This window comes from Argopecten irradians, chromosome 16, assembly GCF_041381155.1.
Source record: "Argopecten irradians isolate NY chromosome 16, Ai_NY, whole genome shotgun sequence".
Lineage (NCBI taxonomy): Eukaryota > Metazoa > Mollusca > Bivalvia > Pectinida > Pectinidae > Argopecten > Argopecten irradians.
Genome location: NC_091149.1, coordinates 18,337,850 through 18,362,156, shown reverse-complemented (window position 1 = coordinate 18,362,156; position 24,307 = coordinate 18,337,850). Strand labels below are relative to the sequence as shown.

Sequence of the window (24,307 nt, the reverse complement as noted above, 5' to 3'; positions counted from 1 at the left end):
TAATTGTAAGGGAGCTAGCTCTGTAATATGCAAAGACGGAATAAATTATGAAGACAAATGCCATAGAATTACATCGGAATAGAGAGAGATGTGGGTTAGATAAGACAGATTTTAGGTCACTTACTTTAAAATATTATCTGCTTTCCATTGAGTGCAGACTTTGGATTTTGGAGTTCTCTCAATGTAGGTCACCAATTCTTCCATGTACTGCCTGGAAACAGAAATACAGTACACAATCAATTATTTCATAGGAATCAACAGAGCTTTTACAATTCTGATGATTTATGATTTAAAGTTGTTCCCACAAGGAAACTTGTAATATAGATATACAGTAAAACCCCTATAACTCGAACAGCAGGGGACCAGGTCAATAGTTCGAGGAATACGGGGTATTCGACTCATCCGAGGTTGGTCACGATCGACAGTCAAAATGTCCGGTCTCAAACTATGACAAACAATGCACGGCAATGACATTTTGATTAACGTATCCTTCAGCATTTTGGATTTCTTTACTCAAGTGTTTTATTGATAGTAATATCAAGTTGAAAAAATATGTATAACATAAATTGAGCGTTTGAAAATGCTTACTAGAAAGCCCTAATTCAAATGCCATTCACAGCAGAGTAAGCGATCGTCATCTAGGTCAATGCACAATCCATATTGGTCAACAAGGGGTACATTTTCTATTATTTAATTATCACAAATCATTTAACACATTTACAAAATACATACTCACAATAATGTCAATAACCAGCATATTTACAGACATAAGAAATGATATCTTTAGATGTCTATTTAGTAATATAAAAGCGTAATGTTAGGCCTATGTTACATGTGTTTACGAGTAAAGTTACAAAATACAATTTACGGGAAAAGATACGGAACGCACTGATAAAATATACTCTACATGTATCTTTTGATATCGTTTACATCTTTCGAATAATAACATTGTGCTAGCCTTTCGAATGAAACCAACAAAGAAATTTAAAAAAAAAAAACTTTTATAATTAGGCGGACGTCAGCAATATCTTCCGCCTCTTTTGGCATTTACAATGCATGCTTTCTATTAACACGGATCAACAACTTCCGTATTTTCGTATTTACAGCGAAGATTACATACAACACCAATAACTTAATGTCTTTTCTGAAATAATCAAATAAAATTAGCATCAAACAACAACTTGCGATCGTGTAGGTAGGTAATAATGACACCGTTAATCCCTTGATTAATGACCTAAAGGCTTGACACGCCAACTGTATAAACACAAGATTGTGAGCAGTTATCCATATCGGTCGGTGCAGTCAGGTGTGACACAGGTAAAAAATCTCAAGGGCCAAACACCTGTTCGACGAATACATGGGTAAATACTATGTATTTGATGAAACGGGGACATATTTCTGATCGAGGAATAAGGGGTATTCGACGAATAGCTGTTCGAGCTATCCGGGGTTTTGTTACATAGATTATATAGGGAGATGGTCGGGACCGTACGACCAGTTCGACAAATAGGGGGTATTCAAGGAATACGGGTTCGAGTTAGAGGGGTTTTACTGTATATCTATTTCCAAAATACCAAAATCATGTCAGTAAAGTACAATTTATGGTGGATTAGTTTCACTATTCTGATAATTTTGATGTCATATTTTGACATAATTTTTGTGACGTCACAATCACCAGAATGTGAAACTAATCAATGGTAATTGTACTTTCAATTACTATATATGCAACTCCATATTCAATCAGTTCTAAAAGTATTAATTGCATTTGCACTTTTTTGCTTTAAGACATATTAAATGAACTCTTCTTTCTGAAAACAAAATATTTTTGATCCTCCATGATAAATTTTCTTACCTCCCTATCCGAAAGAATAGGTTAAATATCTTTTGCCTCTTTGTTCGATACTGTAGCATGGAAATTTACACGAAAGGGAAATTTACACTAATTACTTGAATGACTTTTCAGCGAGGAAAATTCCCCCTGGCATAATATTTGGTGTATCTAAAATGACACTATGCAGCAAAAGCAAAAACTTAAAGATGTTATCTGCCCTTGCGGGTAGGTATTGATTGTGAGACTTCATGTGTTTTCGGTGTAACGATACGATTTTTCGGAGATGAAAATGGCGTCCTACCTGCGAAAGGTCCGTAAATACTCACCTGGACAATAGATAAAGGTCAATTGTCAAGGGACCTTCATTTTGTAATTTGCAAAAGAGGAATATAATTTTACTTATTTAAACATTTCAATATATTTTTTCTCTAATAGAGAGATTTGATAACATATATTTTTCTAATACAGATTTTAGGTCAATGAAACTTTAAAACAATATGAAATCCATACATACTTCTGCAGGATTTGGATTTTGGATCATTCCATCAACAAACACATTCCCACCACACTGCTTCAATTCTTGTTCCTAGAACAAAATATATCAAAATACAGAGGATTCCACTTATTTGAATAATTATTAAATCAAGTTGTTCCCACAAGGAAATTTGTAATATAGATATATATCTATTTCCAAAATTACCAAAATCATGTCAGTAAAGTACAATTTTATGGTGGATTAGTTTCACTATTCTGATAATTTTGATGTCATATTTTGACATAATTTTTGTGACGTCACAATCACCAGAATGTGAAACTAATCAATGGTAATTGTACTTTCAATTACTATATATGCAACTCCATATTCAATCAGTTCTAAAAGTATTAATTGCATTTGCACTTTTTTGCTTTAAGACATATTAAATGAACTCTTCTTTCTGAAAACAAAATTATTTTTTGATCCTCCATGATAAATTTTCTTACCTCCCTATCCGAAAGAATAGGTTAAATATCTTTTGCCTCTTTGTTCGATACTGTAGCATGGAAATTTACACGAAAGGGAAATTTACACTAATTACTTGAATGACTTTTCAGCAGGAAAATTCCCTCTGGCATAATTATTTGGTGTATCTTAAATGACACTATGCAGTAATAGCAAAAACTTAATAGGTGTGTCTGATTTGATTCAGTAAACATTAATTCTTACCTCCCTATCTGAAGAGTGGGGTCGGTACAGTAGACGATTCCCTTGAAGCCAGTGTATTCCGTAATATAAGGTAGAGCGAGGATTGTGTTGTGGTTAGAGATCAAAATGGCGTCTACCTGCGACAGGTCCGTAATACTCACCTGGAAAGATAGTAAAGGTCAAGGTCAAGGTGACCTTCATGTAGCAATGGCCATTCACAACGCTTCATCAACATTTGACCTGTGCTATTTTTTCTCTTCACATTTTATGGTAACATTGTTTCAAGAAAAAAGTCTTAAGTTAACATTTTTTGCATTTGATCAAGATTGTATAATTTTACTTATTTAAACATTCAATATATTTTTTCTCTAATTCTTATTTGATAACATATAATTTCTAATACATCTTTAATCAATGAAAACAGATATTGAAAATCCATACATACTTCTGGGATAGAGAATTCTATCATTCCGTCAACAAACACATTCCCACCACACTGCTTCAATTCTTGTTCCTTGAAAAAATATATCAAAATACAGAGGATTCCACTTATTTGAATAAGTCATTTTCCAGAAGAAAATATTCAAATAATGGGAGTACAATGTATTCGAATAGGCCGAGATCTCCGTTTGACCGCCTACATACATATGCATCTGCAAGGCAATATTGTTTCCTTCATTTGATCAATACGTAAATTATTTACACTTAAAAGGAACAACAAGTAATTATTTTATAAGTTATAAATCAATTTTAATTGTTTAATAACAAAGCTATGTTCCAATATTTAGATTCTTGTTTACATTAGATCGACACCTGAATCTGTTTGAGAAAAAGTCTGACGATCGATACCAAATAAAAAAAGTACAATAACTAATCATGATTAAGTCTGAAAATATTTACGTATCAATTCTGAACCTGAATAAAGGACAAATTTACGTACATTTGCCCTGGCAAAATGATCATACGATCGTAATTCAACTTCAAAGGGCCGATCAACTTGCAGTACTTTATTAGTAAAAGTGACCAAATTCTTGACACCAAATTTGTTATCGCAGGCTGTTTTTGATAGGGAAAAAATCTTATTTCTTCAATTAACAAGAAATTTTTTCAACACATTTAAATTTTATAATGAGGCAATCATAGTTATTACATGAATTGCCATTATAATTAAAGCATCAATTACCAAATTATAAAATTATTGCACTTGTCAATAAATCTTGAATAGATTATCACCATGATTGAATTTAAAGATGCTCCACCGCTGACAAATGGGTTTTTTCACTATCAACAAGAATTCCACGGAAGTGGATGTATTGCCTGCACAGCATCACAAAAAAAAGTTATTTACAGTTGAAAATATTGTTGATAATTAGGTGAAGTTATCAATAAATATTTAAGTTATCGCGCAGAAACCATGGATTTATCTGTTTTGACAATTTTAAAGTCCCGTAACTCTTTGACCATTATCGAACTCATCCAAGATTTCATCGATATAAAGCAATTTACTATAAATTTGATTGAAATCGGACAATAAATATTTAGTACTGCATGGAAACGCATTTTCGGAAATGACAACCGACCGCCGACATAGTGATACCTAAGTGTCGCCCTTGTTTGCCAGGCAACACAAAAACGAGGATCAGAAAATATAACATTTTTTCTCAGTTACAAAAGTTTACTTAATATACACATTATAATGTATATCATACCAACCACTGAAAACTTAGTTTAAAATATAAAACAATAAGTATGCCTCTTAAAGGGACACTTTCAACTCAGGCTAATTCTTTTACGATAACCAAGAAGCAAAATGTGGCATAAAAGTGTTGTTCTACATTTCTTATGAAACATATAGCATAACATATTGACAAATTCCAAGTCATTGTTTTTAGTATTTTAATTGATGCCCGTTGTAATTACAAATCGTTGATCAATACGATTAAGCAAGTACAATATGTACGCTGTACCCATACCTGAGCCAAAGTCATGCACGTTAAACAAATGGACACATACCACTTGAAGATGTGATGTGAAACCGTTTTTTTAGACAAGACAAATCACATAATAAGGTAAACACACTACTGTCCAGAGCGATTGGAAAGCAGTTTCTAGACAAAAGTTAGCATTACACTACGAACTAGGGACAGGGGTTCGGCATACAAGATGTTCGACCACAATGTGGTAATATGCCGGAACAGCGAACGAGTTTGAAATCTCACACGTATTTCACCACCATGGGACTTTTCTGCATATCATCACAGTAAAACGACTGATCTAGATTTTCCATTAGAAATAGGTTTTTTTCCGATATATGTAACAAATTCTAATGCTCTCTTAACTGAAATTTTCCCTTATAATTGCATCCCGAAAAAAATCCCATAGCACTATATATATATATAATGTCCTATATGGAATGAAGTACTGATTGTGCATGCATCAAAAGTAAAATCAATTATTTTATATAATTGTTTTAATGTTAATTAGACATATATTTACATAATTAAACACCATTTATTGTTCAAATGATGAGTATCGTTTATGCTTTGTTGGGGGTAGAGCATCTTTAAACAAAATTAATCTTAATTATATACACATCTCACCAATAATGCATTTTCTTCACTTTTATCCTCAGACGAAGTCCATCCTTTTAATTTGGACAGCCTTGCACTATAAAAAATTGCAATAATTATCATTTAAACAAGATTTATATTTATTAAGTATATCATTAATATCATTAATATCAATCACATTGAATGGTACTCCAAATATGTAAGAGATTAACATGACAAGATACTTTTTAACATTGCGTCGTGTGACGCATATCCACCCAATGTAATCGGGTGGAATAAGACCTCATACATGTGTAGGAGTAATTGAATGGTAACAAGTTAATTGGCTTCAAATGTCAACCATGATCTACATTATTGTTAATCTGATACCTGTCAAAATTTATTGCATATTGGCACTGAATTAGGTACCCCGGTAATTCAATCCACGTACTCATTTCCATCCATGCTAGATACTCATAGTATAAACACAGCTCAGCAGAAAACGTCTTAACCAATCACAGGCCTGCAAAGATTTTCTATTGAAGATTACACAGAGAGCGACATTCGAATTTAAATCAAAGCCATATAGCCAGCCACAGTGTACCGTTATACTGATCTGTTGATACACACATTTAAGGACTAAATTACCTGTTCCTCCAGCTGTTCTGATCTTCTTTTTTAAATCTAGTTAATCTCACTTGTGTACAACAGGCAATGGTAGAAACTTCAGGATCTCTCGGACATCTAAACCACAATCCAGCATGAATGTTACACCTTTAAAGTGAAGGATGAAGCAAGGCTTGCTTGGATTGGCCGACAGACACGTCTGAAAAAAAAACCACACACATAATCAATGCCGGAACATTATCTTGTGCACCTGACTGGGGAAATGATAAATTAACGAAAAACGACACATGAGCACGTTACTAAAGTTTTTCTTGTGTCAATAGTCGACGCGTGTACTATAGTCTATATTTGGGTCAATCACTGAACCTCTTTTCCACCATACAGGGCCGAATTAGTCATATACAATGTATACATTGTATTTATCCCATTCGCCCTTCACTGTGCGCATTTGCTACTATTTCTACCTCTTTAAGCAAGCTATCGTACCAGTTTCATAATTGCTTTGTTGTCGCTTCGGTGTTATTTTCAAAGTAGCAATCTTCTGTACATTATTCGTTCAATTGTTTCGAACACCAACAACTTCACCGTGACTGATTCATGGGCGCTGCCATTTTTCTAAATCATTCGTAGTCGTATCTACGTTTGTTTTGAACGCGTTTGCTAAAGATAAGAGGGAAGAAGATTATGATTTATCTGGATCTCATAAACGCTTCGCAATTGTTTCTTTGAAGCTAACAATAACAAGAACAACACGAACCGACGATGGCTTGAAATAAGATATCGGTCTAATTACATCTGTGTACGTATACTGGTTCACCTATTTGCACTCGGCTATTACTGCATAACAAGGATTATTTTGGAAGGGTTTATATCCCTCTAAGTAAAAGATACAATCGAAAAGGGAGAAAGATTCAGGTAGTTTAAACTTCCTATCCACAGGGTAGGGGAACAGCTAGATATAAAAAAATAGTAATATAGGTCTACAGAGGGAAGAATATAGCCACAGGGGAGGGGGTCCGCTAACCAATAGTTCCCCTGTGAATAAATCGAGAGAGGAGATTAGCCAATCAATTTCCCCACCTAGCTCCAGCTAGAAATCAAATTAATCAATCGATTGGGACTGGGGGTTGAGAACCTGCAGCCAGCCAAAAGCAATGAATTGAGAGTGGAAAAATTAGGATTACACATCTAAATTTAGAAATCAACCAACAGTTAGTAGGGGTTGCTGTTTATATAATACACTGGATTCAAATTTTGGCCTAATTGTGCATTATTACAGAATATTATTTTTTCATATAATTTCTATATATTTCAGATGTAGACATTTAGTATAAGGAAATTTAGACTGCCGGTCCTTACAATGAACACTCTGTTTGTGCGACACCTGCCCGGGGAGCTCAGCCCTGCTGAGAGAGAGGACTTGCTAGGACACTTTGGGGCCGAGAGTGTCAAAGTGATGGGTAACAATGGGCGAATGGTAAATAAAGTTTTGATATAAAGAAATGGTATTTTTATGTTAACAATGAATACTATCAGCCATCTTTATTGGTGATCTTAAATGTTAGCTTTTTATCATGTGCCCAAGTCATGAATTAATTGGTGGATGTTTAAGTTGGTATCCTTTATAATTAGAGTGCTTGTATATGTACATGTCTGTCAAGGCAATTAAACTGCACCCCACTGCATACTGATTAACAGAGCCTTTCAGTGAAATTAAAAGTTCTGTCAGATTGAACGACTTAGTGACTTTCAGAAAAGATTATCATCATGACAGTTAAAAACACATGTATATGAACTCTCGAGCGCTCCCCATGAAAATAAAAAAGCAAATTGATATGAATTGGTGATGAATGACTAATTGCATTTATTTTCTTCATTTTGGGTGAAGATTGATTAATCTGTTATTTCATAATATTTCTCTTCTTTTGTAAAACAAGCTTTTCCTTCTTCCTTTCTTTGCAGAAATATACTGCTTTTGCCACATTTAAAGACCATGTTTGTGCAAAACAGGTAAGGACTTCATTCAAACACGTAGGGGAAAATCAAGTTTATATATAATTAATTAGTTGAAAAGAAAATTATGGTGGTAATAGATACATGTTTATCAATTAAAACTTTACCTGTGTATTTATGTAATATACATTATTATAATGTACTATACAATAATATAAAAGTTCAATGAGAATGATGTTCAGGTAATAGTTACTATATAAATGTATTATGATATTTTTCTGAGAACAAGGGGAGATAATCTACCAAAAAAAATGTGAAAAAAAATTATGTTTGATTCATCTGTATGCACTCATATACATGTATTCATGTAATCAATTCATATGTAAAATTATCGTATTACCAGGTAAAATAGGAAATATTAATCACGTTTTCATCTTTGAAAACAATTGATAAATCCAAACAAATACAAATGTAATTGTGAGATGTTGGAGGGTTAAAAATATGATTTTAGATATGACTAGTGATTTAATTTGATGATGTCTAATTTCCATTCTGTATTTCCCAAAGGCTCTTTCACATCTTCATCAACTGGAGGTTTTAGGAAGCAAGCTCGTTGTGGAATTTGCCAAAGAAAATCAGAGGAAAAATTTCCCGTCCGTACTGAATGACAAGACGTATGTTAACAATATTAGACTGATATAACTTTGCTGTACAAATATATTTTAGTCTGCATTTTGAAGATAGATTTTACTTTCTACCACAATAGATGGTAATATTCAACTTTCAGCGTATCAAATAAACAGCGCAGATGAAAATTTTTGTATATACCACACGTGGTATAAACTCTGTAGGCATTCTGATTGGCTGGCACGGTGAACTTTGACCAACCTACTTTATTCTTTGGTGTCAAGTCATTTTTTGTCAAAGTCATCAATAATCGAATGACATCATACTATGTTGTGATCGCTGCTTGACGTCTAAACTGGTGTTGGAATGCGTACTGTATGTGGTGTGGTCGTTGAGTCAAATTTATAGAGTAATATTTCATCTTAAAGATATTCCCAATTAGAAAAATTTTGAAGATGGTTACCATGACACTATATCTAATTCATTTCCTATATGATTTTTGCTAAGGTAGTCAGATGATCGTTAAGGCCCTTGGGCATCTTGTTCTTACTGTGTTTTAATTTTGATTTTAAGGTTAGATACTACCATTAATATTTACTGTCTTGGTTATCTGTATATAGAAAAAGAGTGAAGGAGGAAAAATCTGAAGAAAATGAAAAAGTTAAAGAAGACGTCCTAGAGGTACCGCTACCATCCACCGACAAGACTTTCACTAAATGGAGGTAAGCATTCTCATCTATTAGAGTTCCTCCCCTTTGTTTCATTATCCGTCAGTACAAACTTTCACTACATTATCCGTCAGTACAAACTTTCACTACATGGAGGTAAGCATTCTCATCTATTAGAGTTCCTCCCCTTTGTTTCATTATCCGTCAGTACAAACTTTCACTAAATGGAGGTAAGCATTCTCATCTATTAGAGTTCCTCCCCTTTGTTTCATTATCCGTCAGTACAAACTTTCACTAAATGGAGGTAAGCATTCTCATCTATTAGAGTTCCTCCCCTTTGTTTCATTATCTGTTAGTACAAACTTTCACTAAATAGAGGTAATGCATTCTGATCTACATTATGTATCAGAGTTTCTTCCCTTCCAATGTTTTTTTTGGTCAAATCTACAGCCGAACTTCGGCTGTTTCCCCTAGCCAAAAAATGCCTTATTTTCCCAATTTTGAATTCAAATTTCCCAATAAAAACTGATCAAATGCAGTGACATCTGTTTTGATAATTTGTACCAGATTTTCATTCCTAAAATGTGTAAAGATAATCTATATTACTTAAACAAATAATTTGGGATTAGAAACAATTTTTATTTCACAAAATGAAAACTAAATCGAAATGAGCATAACTAGGTCGCTAGACGCACCTTCAGTTCAGGGATGTTTTACAGACATTCAAGCTGATAAAAACAATAGTTAACTGCGTTTAAGTTATATAACAATGTTTCCAGAGTTAACTTACATAATTAGTCGTCTAATTTTTTTTTTTTTTTCGACATAAGCAAGGAGTTTTTCTGTGTAAAAACGATCTCTGTTCAAGGTAGGAAGTAGTACTTGGGATCTAATAATGGAGCTGGAATCCGGGAATAGTCTATATAGATGCCAGAGCTTTGCAGACAATCTTCATTATGTGCGCTTGCCCAGTATGAGATGATTGTCTGTAAAGCTCTGGCATCTATATAGACCATAGATGCCATAGGAAGATAGTTTAATTCTTATATTTACATTATCAACTCATTTTAGGGTCTCTGCATAAAAATTGTTTAAGCTAGAACAGGAAAACCGTTTATCAACGACGATATCATCCACAAGATGGAACAGCCATTTCGACGGTGATCAGTTGACGTCTCCATGTCAATATTAGTGACGTCATAATTGTCACGTTTTGGGTGTCAGTTATGTCGTCATATACTTCACTTTGCCTTGGTTAGTTTATGTAGTAGAAGTGACAAGGAAATGTAAATATATGGAGGTATTCTGATCTATAGTGTTACCTGGGTATATTTCCCTTCTCTATTCCAGCCTTGAATATCCCAGAAATCCGAAGTTGTATTACCTGTATCCGCCTCCCAATATGTCAATCATCAACAACATCGCTAACGCTGTGGCTGCTCACCCCAAGTTGTATGTTCAGGTAAGTTATAATTATCATGGTGCTTTTAATGACTAAAACTGCGAATTTATCAGATTTACTGTTATATATTAGTAATTAGTATAAAAGGGTCTTGAAACTGGTTTCAATCAAGACACAAATTCAGAATTTATAAATTTTAAAGAAAAAGAAAAATCATCAATAATTGCAGTAAAACATGGCTATAAAGAACCTTTGGGTCCAACAAATTTACTTTGTAAAAGCATAGTTCATTATACATCCTATAGGAAACCGGATGGGGAATGGAAATCATTACATTATTATGACAAATTTGCTGCATTTAGATGTGTTCGTTATAGACATGTGTTACTGAGTACTTAAATTTTACTTAATAAATAATTAATTTGGTTTTCAGGTTCTTCATTTGATGAACAAGATGAACTTGCCATCACCCTTTGGACCTCTCACAGCCCAGCCCCCTCTGGTAATTATACTGTGAATAAACCTGTTTAGGGTCATCATATCGGATGTATAATAAAAAAAAAATTGTTAATTCCTAATTGTCTATTCAATTTTGTGCGTACAGTGGACCCTCCTTAATCCGTACACTTCTATTGCATTCCCAGCCAAATCTGCTCAGATTGAGAATTTTTCAGATTTTTTAATTAATAATTTAACATGAAGTTAGCATGGCTACACCTTATACGTCATTGTTCTTCTATTTCCTCAGGCGTATGAACAGCCAGTCCAACCTTCAGAGCCAGAACCGGTTAAGGCCGCAAGTTCAGAGGAATCTGAAATAGAGAGTGAGGAAGATACACAGAGGTCAGTTAAAGGTCTTTTATCATACAATACCATACAATGATCATAATATCACTTACAATGTACTTACCACATTCTCGTAAACACCATCCTCTGAGAATAAGAAATCACCTTGATTTTACCAGGCATATACTTCACAATTATTTTAAGATGTTGTGTCATCAGAAATTTACCGTATTTCGATACATGTATTTAATTTTTTAACTTATTCACCCCTGAAAGTTAATAATGAACTGTTCCGACCTTTGAATCAGAGGAGTTCAAATGTCCCTTCAGGGGTAAATAAATTCAAGGTGCACCACCGCTGACAAACAGTATTTTTTCACTCTCTAAAACAGGAGCAGACAATTTAGTATTTTTCTTCGGTTATTTACTTTATGCCATCACCACCATTGAAAAGTTTGAGCTTCTAATTTTACTTAAAGACAAAAATATCAAAAATAATTAATTGCATCCTGAAAATATTCTGTGGCACTATGTCCTTTATGGAATGCAGGACTGATTGTGCACCGAAAGCAAAATAAATGATTTTAAATAAAAAAAATTTGTGTTAATTAGACATATATTTACACAATTAAAGGGACATTAACCTTAAATAAGTTGTTCTGTATGCTTAGATATGGATTTCAGATGTTTATTGAATATTTTATTACAATGATTGGTTATCTAAAACGACAGGAAAACGTGGGGAATACCTACCTCAAAAATGATAAAAATAGACCGTCATATTCTATTTTTGGAACACAAAACGAAAGCTGGCCGAAAGCGAGGTTATAATGAACAACAAACTTGCTGACATGACAAGGAATATCTGTTTTCCACATTTTAAGATTATTTTCTAATTTACGATGGTTGACAAATGAAGTTTAAGCCATATTTGTTATAAAACAATTTGTATTTAGCGTAAGAATTATAAGTCAAAAGTCAAACGAGACTTTTCATTCGACAGGGCACCGCGAAGTGAGGTTCCTGACTTATTACACATATGTACATCACGCAAGTATAAAGTGGGGAGTTGCTCCCGTCTCTTGCATTTCAGCTATCTATTTATATTTACCTACTTTCCAAATCGCGCACGTAACTGACTCTTGACGTACACCGTTTTCTATCAGAATTCGTTTGTGTTCGCTTCACCCACGTTTTTACCCACCATTTTGTATACATTTGTGCAGTGCATTGTGGGAGGTCACTAAAGTTCAACACTACTATACTTTCGTTACAAAATTCGACCGGGCCGGTTCAAAATACAGAAAGATGGAATTTCCATTATAATTATTTTATTTGACACATTTGCACAATAACTGATATATATTACTTAGAAAGGTATCTGAAACATCTTAAATATGTATTTTACTCAAATTTACATGGTTTATTTAGGTTCATGTACCTTTAAATACCAATTATTGCTCAAATGATGGGTATCATTTATGCTCTGTCGGCGGTGAAGCATCTTTAAATGAAAAAGAAAAGAAAAACTCATGTACAACAAATGCAAGCCACTATTGACTTTATCTAAGAGTAGAGCTATATTGTCGTAAAAAAATATCTGTAAATTACCTTTTATTTTTAGGTCCATATTTGGTGAACAAGCTTCCAAAAGATCCAGACCAGGTACATCTAAATCATCAAGACCGAGGAAAGTTCCGAGGTTAATTCTGGAACAGGAACCACCACGACCCGTCCCCACCGGTCCGGTGTTGTCAGCTAAAGATGTATTTGAACAAACTACTCAGGCCGGAGTTAAGAAGATCCAACTTAAAATTCCAGAGGCTGTCCAACCTCAAATTGAGCAGCCAATCAGTGATCAGGACATTTCAAACACTGGTAAGGATTGGTTAGATTGTTGTGGTATTGATACATGTAACAGCCAATCAGTGATCAGGATATTTCAAACCCTGATAAGGATTGGTCATTTTGTCGTGGTATTGTCACATGTAACAGCCAATCAGTGATCAGGATATTTCAAACACTGGTAAGGATTGGTCAATAATGTTAACAGTTAATGATTGGTCAAATCTACTGAGGTTATTGTGAACATCCAATTAGAAATCAGGATATTTCCGATACATGGAAGGATTGATCAGATTATAATTACTATAATGGCTTATTATAACCACCCTATTCTGAGATTAAGATATTTAAAATACAGGCAAGGATTGGTAATACTGCCGTTGTAGTGTTAACAGCCAATCAGATACCAGGATATTTTAAATATAGGTAATGACTGGTTAAATTGAGTGGGTGCCTTAATGACTTGCATATTTATTTGTTTTAGAAACTAAACAGAAGGAAGAGGTCGGCGGATTTGGAAAAATAACTCCAACTGAAAAGGTATATTAATATAAAAACTTTATAGAACTTCAGTGGGAAGGAAGTTGAGGGCTTTATAATTTTGTATACAAAACTGTCAATCATTCTCTTGTATGTTTGTAATGAATGAAACTTATTATTAGATGTAACACATGTACAGGGGTTTTCTTCTCCAGCGGATTAATAATTCATGGTAACATTTTTGTTAAACACATATTATTTCTGCTTTTCATTTTCAATCAGGTAAATAAAACGTATTCTTGTTTACATAGCAACTAAAATTTAAAAAAAAATTGTATTCATCCTGAATGTTATTTGCCTTTTTGACTTTACCTTCATTATACAGTCACTGCAGTTGATCTTCCTATAAATGACCCTTTTTTATTATGACCATGACGTTTTCACTTCCATCTTTTACAACACCATTTTAGTTTTACCTATGTCTGTTCCATTACATCTCGTGTACATGTCCTGTCCTGTCCTAACCCAAGATTTCCAGATCTCAAATGAAGGCTGGAACATTTGTCTAAAAGACATTTTGAGTTTACCTAGGTACCTTTAACTACTTAGCCTCTGGGTTTTCAGTTCACTTCCTCACTTTTTTTTGCCCCTGCCATGAATAAGGAGTAGGCAAATGTAGTTTTACCCATGTCTTTTCCATGTCTAGATTTTAAATGGAAGTAGGAATGTTGGCCTAATAGGCATTCTAAGTTTACATCCTTCTAGCTGCTTAGCCTCTAAAAATAATTTCCTTTCCTTCAGCCATGTGAAGAGATAGAGATGAAGGACTCCACCCTGCCCTATACAGTGAACCCCAGCCTCTTCCTAACCACAGAACAGTTACACAAAGGCTGCATTTCATCAAGTGGTAAGTCCTGTATTGTTGCTGATTAATGGGAATTTACCTGGGTCTGTCAAGTGGACAGGGATATCTCAACCCCGAGTGAAAGATTTTGGCTTGTCAACCCGAAGTATGCCTAGGGTTGAAACCCAGAATCTTTCATGAGGGTTGAGATATTCCTGTACACTTGACAGATCCATGTTTCATTCTTTTTCTGCCATACTCAGCTAGAAAAAAAATGATGAAATTTGCTTTCTGGATTTTCCATCACGCCATCATTACAGGAATGTTGTTTTGCATCAAAATTGATGATGTCATAGACACTGCATGCGGCTGTTACACCACATGTATAGATGACATCACATAAATGTCTAGCATGTGTGAATTGTCTTACACCCTCTATGTATTAAGATAGTCTAAGAGTTATCTTTTCCCTAGCGGGGATATCCCTGTGAACTATAGGTGTGGAGAAAACAATTGTTTTACAGTACATGAATACTGTAAAACCAACTTTTATTCGCGTGCGATTTACTTTCGCGAATTTTGCGATCGACTAAAAATCGTGAAAGTTAATCTCTGGGAATTATTATCGATACATTTGTATGACCGTATAGTTCAAAAATGCTCTCTTAGCTTTAGGATACTAATATTAGTTCAGAAGTAAAATATCTATATTCAAACTAAATAAACAATTCAAAGCTCAGTAACACTGAACATGGTAATCCAAGAACGCTACCGTCTGCATGAGACGGTGTTTGTGTTGGCCGCCATGCCATGTCAGGCTGAAATCATTATCGGTGCATTCGTTTCGTTCCAGTGAGGGGACAAAATGGTTCCTTTCGTTCCAGAATTTTTTTATCTCATGTCTCAGAATTTTGAGTTATGGTATCCTTTACAAGAAGTAGATGGTTTTTTTTAACTACACTAGTACTGATATGTTTACCCAAAGACAACTTAAGGCATACCATCGCCAATTGTTTATTTGTGTGTGTTCATGAGTTCTATTCTATCGTACTGTACGTGTTTGTATAAGAATTAACACTTACGAATGAGATACCTTCTCATTACAAACGCAGGTAAACGGCTATAATCAGTTTCACAAAAACAGATCTGTAATACCTTATACTTTATGTCAGGAAAAGTAATGAAAGTAAAACGGTTGTCTGATCCGCGAAAGTATATCTCCGCGAACTTGTTTTGAAACGGAATTCACGAATTTAAGTAGCCTCGAATAACAGTTGGTTTACAGTATCAGATAGCCTAGCCATTGACAAATATACTAAATTTGACAACACTTCCAGGTTACTTGCATCACCAAAATGCTAGTCCATGGTGGTTATAATTGATTGCTCTGATTATTGATTATACTATTAATGGTTTCAGAGATGAAGAATTTCTCTGTGTTCAAGCGGTATGATGCTGGTGAACCTACCACAAGGCTCTACATCAAAAACCTGGCAAAGCACACATCAGAACAGGTACAAAATGGCTGTTACAGGTAAAGATTGGGGATCAAACACAGATAATTGAGAATTCATTACTGCAGTTTATATTCATTGACCTTTCATGTGTTTCAGGATGTAGATAAAAGATTACTGGTGAAGTAAAACTTCATACTCATTGAGTTTAATTTGAATCCCAAACCGCCCCAGCTGATTTATTGATTTGATTTTGTGTTTTTCCTAGGACATTGTGAACCTGTATGGGCAGTATGTGAACTGGCAATCAGAACTTCATAAAAATATGTAAGTAACACTGTGACTGTTTCTTATATGATGATACTGAAAAGCGTAAATAAATATTGGACACCATGGCTAAACCTAAATCGCAATCAAATGATCAGCTAGATTACCTGTAAAGCTAATTTACAGTTAGAAGTTGACAAGTGAGCAAACATTTCTCTCTCGATGAAGTATCAAAGACCAGATCATGAAATGTTCTTCCTTTGAAATTAAAACAACAGTTTTGGCAACAGTACTGTACTACGTATATGTCAATTAAAATAAGTGAAATTACTGAATGTAATTGGTATATCAGTACTATACCGGTTCTATTACGAGATACTATTCTTTGAACTGAAATTCTCATTTTAAATGCTAATTTTAGAGTATTTGGTGATACATACAGTAATGGTAAGATTTAGGTCAGATAAAATATCAAACCTTTGAATTTCCTTGCAATTTGTCGAATACTTATAATTTCTACTTCAGGTTTGACATCAGACTGATGAAGGAAGGTCGTATGAAAGGTCAAGCCTTTGTGACGTTTCCGACGGAGGAATCAGCGAGTCGTGCACTTAAGGACACAAATGGCTATGTTATCAACACCAAGCCAATGGTGGTTGTATCCTTTTGACTGTGATTTAAAATTTTCTGTATTCACCATAATTAGTGCCCAGGGCACTTAATAACAATGGGCCAGTGGTTACCGGTATTAGGAAAAACCAAAATGTAAGATGTAAACAAAAAACCTCTTAAAGATAGTCAGCCATATTTTAACTTTTTTGTACTCATGTCGCATTAATCTGTCACAGTAAACATGCATATGCCTGAATTATTTACTTTGAGACGCATTTTTACATCATGATTCACTTGTAAAAGACTTTGTCATTTAATATAGAATGCAATGCCAATTTTATAATTATAAGCATTACACAGTTGTAAAACATTGTTGAATCCATGGGATGGGACTGGGGGGGGGGGGGAGATTGTATAATTTCAACTCCTTCTCCTGAAGAGAGGAGGGGTGCATATGGGTGAGGGACGCTAATTATGGTGGATATGGTACATACATTTTCTTCAGCAACTAAATTCTTGTAAAGTGTTGAAGTTAGTTTTTTAAAAGGTTTATAATTGTCATCTTATTCTCATCTAGAATTATTTTCACACCACCATAACTTAACAGGTTTTTTTCTCCTACCCTTCACTAATTTGCCCACTGTTTTGGCAACAAAATATCAACTCTTTGGGTAAATTTATGAATGTCCAAGGCTCTGCAAGCTTTCATGAACTACCCCTCTAGTTATTATTTCATTATAATTATCAATTATAATAACTGTTATTGATCTTGAATTTACAATTTTTTAATTTAAAATACAGTATAGACTATTACTATAATACTAGAAATAAAAGTATGCAGATTTTAATAATAAATTGATTTTTAAAAAAAGATCACAGAAAAATCTTTAACTTAGTTCTCAGCAATTTGCAAGATCAGCAAGAGCAAAAGACTGAAGTAAACTTTGGAGAAAAGGATTGTGAATAATCAGGATAATAAGATATCACCAGACCTGCCTTTAAAGATTAAAGTTGTGCCATGAGCTGATGTCGGAAGTACCAAGGAGTCCTTGTGATCATGGCTACGAAAGCATCCAAGTTATAAAGCCAGGTGTTCGTCTGAATGCAGAGATGGAAACATTACATTATGTTTCATTCACACCTGAAGATGCATTTAGGCTCTTCTAAGTCAAAGACTAGGACAGTCCATTATGAAATTTGGGGTGAAAGAGTTCATACCAAATTAAATGCTTAATGGCTCTCCGTCTTGAGATTGAGGAAATATGTGACAGCTTGTTGCAATTGGCGGGCTGTTGTTCTTTGATTTATCTCTTGGAACTCAGGTTTTAACTCTTTGTACTTGTGATAAATCAATTTCTTAAAAAGGTTAAAAGACTGGACTGAATGCAAAACATAATGAAATGCAGAAGATTGTTTAATTTCAAAGCTCAAAAGACATTTTTTGTAATATTCAAAACTGCATTAAAATGACTTGTCTTTGGAAATCAAAGGCCTGTGTTTGTTTTTGGGAATGTTCCCCTTCCTTTGCTCATTTAGTTTAAGATTTTGTTTTTGAGAACGTCCCTCTTCCTACGCCCACAAAGCCATCCTGTACATGTGGATGACTTAGTAAGGGTTACTTTCAGATCAAGACAAAGCAAGTTCTCATTGGTGGTTGGATCATCGACCATGACATTTATAGAGTAGTCTCCCTGTAATAGAAAAAAAAGGGTGATTAAAGGGAGATAAACCTGCAGTGATTAAAGAGAGATAAAACCATCATTAGTGCACCTGTTCTGAAGAGCCGACATTTCACTACTAAATCACTACTAGTCATAAAGGACTGAAAGCATTGTAGCCAAATTTGGTCAGAAATCATGAGTGATGGAGATGAGAATTTGCATCAATGGTGACTGACCCCCATGTGGCTAGAGTGCCAGATACCAGTATGAAAAATAGAGGGAAATTTTGTCAAAAACATCCTTTATAGGAAGGGAATCTGGTGATCTTGTGAGCATAACTTATCATACTTTTCACAAAAAAAAAATATAAATTTTTTGATTGCTAACAATTGACTTATTTGATAAAGGGCAGATAACTCTTTAATTTGAAAAGATAGAATATATAAAAATAAATGACAGAGAAGCAACGTACATACAATATAGAGAAAACTTACCGACGCTAGCCAGCTGAGGACTGAAGGGACCTCTGGCAGTGTGATAGTGTAATCATGGATGTCAAGGGAGGTAACCTGGAGTGGACATAGACTAGGGTCAACATTGATGCCCGCTGATGATAACATGGCTTTTATTTGAGTAGCCAGACCGGCAGTGATGGTCGCCCAGTTCTCAGTTTCCATCGTATTCAGGAGAGTACACAAATTATCATAGGTGCTGAAAAAGACATTGGTCAAGTATATAGGTGATGAAACTGACGTTAAGTTATTGTTGTAGTGGAAATGCATTAATTGACACTCTGGCTATTTGTTGTAGCTGAAAAGCATTGGCATTGATGACGTCTAACTATTGTAAAAACAGTTGTAGCAGAAAAGCATTGACATTTCTGAAGTCAAGCTACTGTTGTAAAGGATATGTCGTTAAGCTACTGTTTAGTCTGCTAAACCTGCCTATATTATTAGGCTTTTTAAAAAAAATTTTGCCTAATATATATAGAGGCAAAAAAAATTTAAAAGCCTATTAAAAGGCATGTTTAGCGGACTAGCTATTGTTGTAACAGAAAAGCAGGCATTTATGTCGTTTAGCTACTGTTACTGTGGAAAAACATCGACGCTTAATTATGACGCCTAGCTACTGTACGGAAAAGCATTGACACTTATGTCTAGCTATGTACAGAAAAAACATGGGCATTTGATGTCGTCTAAAGCTACTGTTACTGTTACTGTGAAAAAATTTGACGCTTAATTATGACGCCTAGCTATTGTTGTAGACAAGCATTGACACTTATGACGTCTAGCTATTGTTACGTGTGACGCTTAAAAACCTACTTTGACGCTTAATTATGACGCCTAGCTATTGTTGTAGCATGGCAATATGACGCTAGTATTGTGTAGCGAAAAGCATTGACACTTATGACGTCTAGCTATCTAAGACGTCTACTTATTGTTACAGCGGTAAAAACATTGACGCTTAATTATGACGTCTAACTACTGTTGTAGCAGAAAAGCATTGACATTTCTGAAGGCTAGCTGTTTTTAATTGTAGCGGAAAAATCATTGACACTCATGATGCTTATAACTGTTGTAGCGAAAAAAACATTGGCACTACTATGACGTCTAGCTTCTGTTGTAGCGGAAAAGATTTGACACAAGTTTATGACGTCTAGCTACTGTTGCAGAGAAAAACATTTATATAATATTTCTGACGTCTAGCTCCAACTGAAGCGGACAAGCATTAGCACTTAGGATGTCTAGCTATCGTGCTAGACTTAGTCTGTTGTAGCGGAAAAGAATTGACCACTTATGACCTCTAGCTAATGTTGTAGCGGAAATTATTCACAAATCTGACGTCTAGTTTCTGTTTTAGCGAAAAGCATTGACACTAATGACGTCTAGCTACTGTTGTAGCGGAAAAGCATTGATATTTCTGACGACTTTCAGGATAAGTATCAATATGAAACAAAACATATACTGTAGCTAGCTACATATCTATCTTCTTTGAATTTATCAATTTTTTATTCAAATAGAACATTATTTTGATAGATAACCAATTACAAAAAGTAATATTTATTTAAAAATATGAATGCACGGTGTTCAATGACGTACCAAGTTCCTAAATGTAAAACACAGGGGATCGGAACGCTGATGAGGAAAGTGTCACGATGAAGCGTCAGGGACAGTTTGGCACTGTTGAGAACTTGAGTCGTGTTCCCTCGTACCGACAGTTTAAGGGTGCCGGGCAGTTCAATGGGGTCAGGGGTCACTTCTATTAAGTCCACCACTACAGCAGGGTGTGGGTCTGAAACATCGTTAAAGTGTAATATTGATATTGGAAATAGAAAAATCCTTATTCGTGATCCATGTCGGTTGGTGAACTGATCAAAGGGATCTGAGAATTAGTAACAGTCTATATAATCATGGATCCACCAGATTTCCCGCCAAGACAATTTTTTGACGTTATATAGAGACCTAGATCAAAACTCGGTAAACATAATACGCTATATAGTACTTTTTACGTAACTATGTAGAGTATGAATTTTACCGGTTTTTATCTAGGCGTCTAAAAACGGCCTTAGGGTTCATAATTATATCAACTGTAACTTATTTTCATATACCTGTGGAACTAATTATATATATATTGTGTATACTTAACCAACTTGTTTTCATGGCTACTAAATTTCGCGATTTCCATTTAAAGTTTATTCGCGGATTTAAAATTGAATTGAAATGTCTTTCAAAATAACTGTGGGAACTTTCACGAACTTACTTCCTTGATTCCGAAATTCGTGAAAACAAATCGCACATCATCGACATTTCAGAGGTTACAATCGCTGCCGTAATATCCCCAAAAAATAGCGATTGTGAGAACGTCTGCTGTGAAGGATACACTACACATGTACATGTAAACACAGCAGACTTCCTCACAATCTAAGTTTCAATTCCCTGTGGATATACAGAGAATGGCAGCTTAATTGAGTGTTCATTTAATATTCGTATGCGTTTTTTTTATCAAACAAATAAATAAGTGTTAGAAGTTTAAATTTCGGTATCTTATAAGACGCACAATCAGGTACACGTGGCGGTAACGTGCGGCATCCTCGATATCCCATGGGTTACTATCACTGTCGTTATATCTACATTTATAGAACGAATATACATACCCGGCCTACTATACCTTTCTAAAGACGACAAAGTTATCGGTCAAAAAGTCTTTTGAGCTTCAATATTGCAGCTACTACATTTATAACATAAGCGATCTGGAAACCCCTTGGACATCGATGATCACCGTGCGACAGCTGAGTTTCGTATAGGGAACAGCGAATTGCTACAGCTGCTGTACCAGTATATTTCTGTATTATAATGCTATCTTAAATATTGCTGATACCAGTAATCTTAAACACAGGAACATACATCTTATCGATGTTACGGCTGGCTTCTCAATTTACTGAACGTTACTTATATTGGTTAATAATCTTTAAAAAAAAACAAGATTGTATACGTCTACAAAGTAAACAATATACATGTATAACCATTTATATAAAACTGCGCCATTTTTCATAAACACACGTACGTGTCCCATATACACGTACAAACATTCTACAGCATAGCCGGGGGAACTTAATTAGATTTGGGGAGGGTAAACATTGATAAACAATATGGTGATATCAAGCTAATATAATGTAATAAATCAATAGGCTCTTCATATTAACCTAAGGAATTTGTCAGATAGGAAAATACTTCCCATTCTCATACATTAACTTAGCTTTCTTTTAATAAATGGTCACAAAATCTAATATTTCTATTGATGGTCACGAGATCTAATATTTCCTTTTATAGTCACGAGATTTATTTATTGGCACACGATCTAATATATCTATTTGGTCACGAGATCTATTCTAATGTTTCTTATTATGGTCATGAGATATTAAAATAATATACCTCTTTAGGGTCACGAGATTTTATTGATTTACCTCTTTATGATAACGAGATCTAATAAACCTATATTTATGGTCACGATATCTAATAAACCTTTTTATGGTCACGAGATCTAATACACATATTTATGGTCACGAGATCTAATACACATATATATATTTTATGGTCACGATATCTAATAAACCTATTCATGGTCACGAGATCTAATACACTTATTTATGGTCACGATATCTAATATATATATATATATTTATGGTCACGATATCTAATAAACCTATTTATGGTCACGATATCTAATAAACCTATTTATGGTCACGAGATCTAATACACTTATTTATGGTCACGATATCTAATAAACCTATTTATGGTCACGATATCTAATAAACCTATTCATGGTCACGAGATCTAATACACTTATTTATGGTCACAAGATCTAATATATATATATATTTATGGTCATGAGATCTAATAAACCTATTTATGTTCACTATATCAAATATATATATATCTATGGTCACGAGATCTAATATTTCTTTTAATGTTACACCGTGACGATCTAATATGTAGTTCTTTATGGTTAAAAAGTCTAATAACTAAATCTTATTTATTTATGGAAATTTTCTTTAGGACCTAATTCTTAACCTTAGTCCTAAATTGCAAGGAAGTTGCCTCAAATATCTCTTTATAACTAGTATTTTTTGAGAGGAGCGAATAAATCACTGTTGTTTTCTTGAGTTACCGGCCTCTACCTTCATTCATGACGTGACACTATTCAGATGTCACAGTATACAATAAAAGTTTGCGTGTTCAGAAAAATATGACTTATTTTATTATTTTTATAGACAGTGTGCCGTTTGGCATATGAGCGTAAGGTCATTATGTCCATCCACACAGGTAAGTAACTGTTCTATATCTTGAACGCGCAGTTTGAAAAAAAAATCGTTCATGGGAAAACAAACATGTGAACTTTAGATAGCATGGTTCCGTTTCAAAATAGTAACGCTGAACACGTGTGATCAGGGGTTCGATATATTTATTTTTATAACCCAAAATGATAAAGTGTGTAAAACATCCGCATGATCCGACTTATACAGTAGAACATTGATAAGTCGAATTTCGATAAGTCGAATTTCACGATATGTCGAAAAAATCGTTCGGTCCTGATATTTTCTCCAATGACTTAATTTAATTTTACTATCTAGTTATAAAAAAAACTGTCAACGAGTCGAAATAATTTGGACAGTCCCTTTGTAGCAATTCCAATCTAATTGTACATTACATTGTTCATACACGTACATGTAACCATAATGGATTTTTTTCGTCAGTGCTGTATAAATTAACATCGCTTCATACTTACTCCCACAACGCGACCAGGTGAAAGGCTTTGCATTTACTGACACTGTCAGCACAGCACATAAAACTCCTATAACAGCCCCACAGACCATCTTGACTGGAATAAGGGCAGTCTCGGCTAACGACTACTGTGGAAGGTGCACAAAGTATAAGTGTAGCACTATCAGAGATTCTTTGGAGTACAGTCGAGGTTTTTAGGTCAGCAGGTCTTATCTATATTTGTAGACTTAGGATTA

General features: G+C 34.4%; 3 protein-coding genes across 5 annotated transcripts in view; 1 reads left to right on the top strand and 2 right to left on the bottom strand.

Annotated features, from left to right (window-relative positions):
* The window catches only part of LOC138310721 (integrator complex subunit 9-like), a 30,143-nt gene extending 23,309 nt beyond the window's left edge, over positions 1-6,834 (bottom strand). For 2 of the 3 annotated variants that reach the window (XM_069252059.1, XM_069252060.1), the window contains exons 1-6: positions 6,677-6,834; positions 6,262-6,389; positions 5,615-5,681; positions 3,460-3,528; positions 3,036-3,175; positions 125-211 (exon numbers count right to left, since the gene is read on the bottom strand). In XM_069252059.1, the coding sequence (XP_069108160.1) occupies positions 125-211; positions 3,036-3,175; positions 3,460-3,528; positions 5,615-5,681; positions 6,262-6,389; positions 6,677-6,685 (500 nt within the window). In that variant the 5' untranslated portion in view covers positions 6,686-6,834. Of the gene's footprint in view, positions 1-124; positions 212-3,035; positions 3,176-3,459; positions 3,529-5,614; positions 5,682-6,261; positions 6,390-6,654 lie in introns of all 3 variants that reach the window. The other variant, XM_069252061.1, reaches the window with a different exon arrangement.
* A 19-nt stretch (positions 6,835-6,853) lies between these two features.
* Positions 6,854-18,382, top strand: LOC138310725 (RNA-binding region-containing protein 3-like). The gene is made up of 15 exons (XM_069252065.1): positions 6,854-6,989; positions 7,506-7,667; positions 8,153-8,200; positions 8,711-8,817; positions 9,391-9,492; positions 10,789-10,900; positions 11,274-11,342; positions 11,589-11,683; positions 13,251-13,504; positions 13,956-14,011; positions 14,753-14,858; positions 16,215-16,309; positions 16,518-16,576; positions 17,042-17,174; positions 18,032-18,382. Exons 2-15 carry the CDS (start codon positions 7,551-7,553, stop codon positions 18,062-18,064), a joined length of 1,386 nt encoding a protein of 461 aa, XP_069108166.1. The 5' UTR covers positions 6,854-6,989; positions 7,506-7,550; the 3' UTR covers positions 18,065-18,382.
* A 139-nt stretch (positions 18,383-18,521) lies between these two features.
* On the bottom strand, positions 18,522-24,233 carry LOC138310726 (ganglioside GM2 activator-like). Its single transcript, XM_069252066.1, has 4 exons — positions 24,076-24,233; positions 20,889-21,081; positions 19,284-19,500; positions 18,522-18,819 (listed from the first exon to the last, which is right to left on the bottom strand). The coding sequence occupies exons 1-4, from the start codon at positions 24,161-24,163 to the stop codon at positions 18,661-18,663; spliced, it is 657 nt and encodes a 218-aa protein (XP_069108167.1). The 5' UTR covers positions 24,164-24,233; the 3' UTR covers positions 18,522-18,660.
* Between the last annotated feature and the right edge of the window lie 74 nt (positions 24,234-24,307).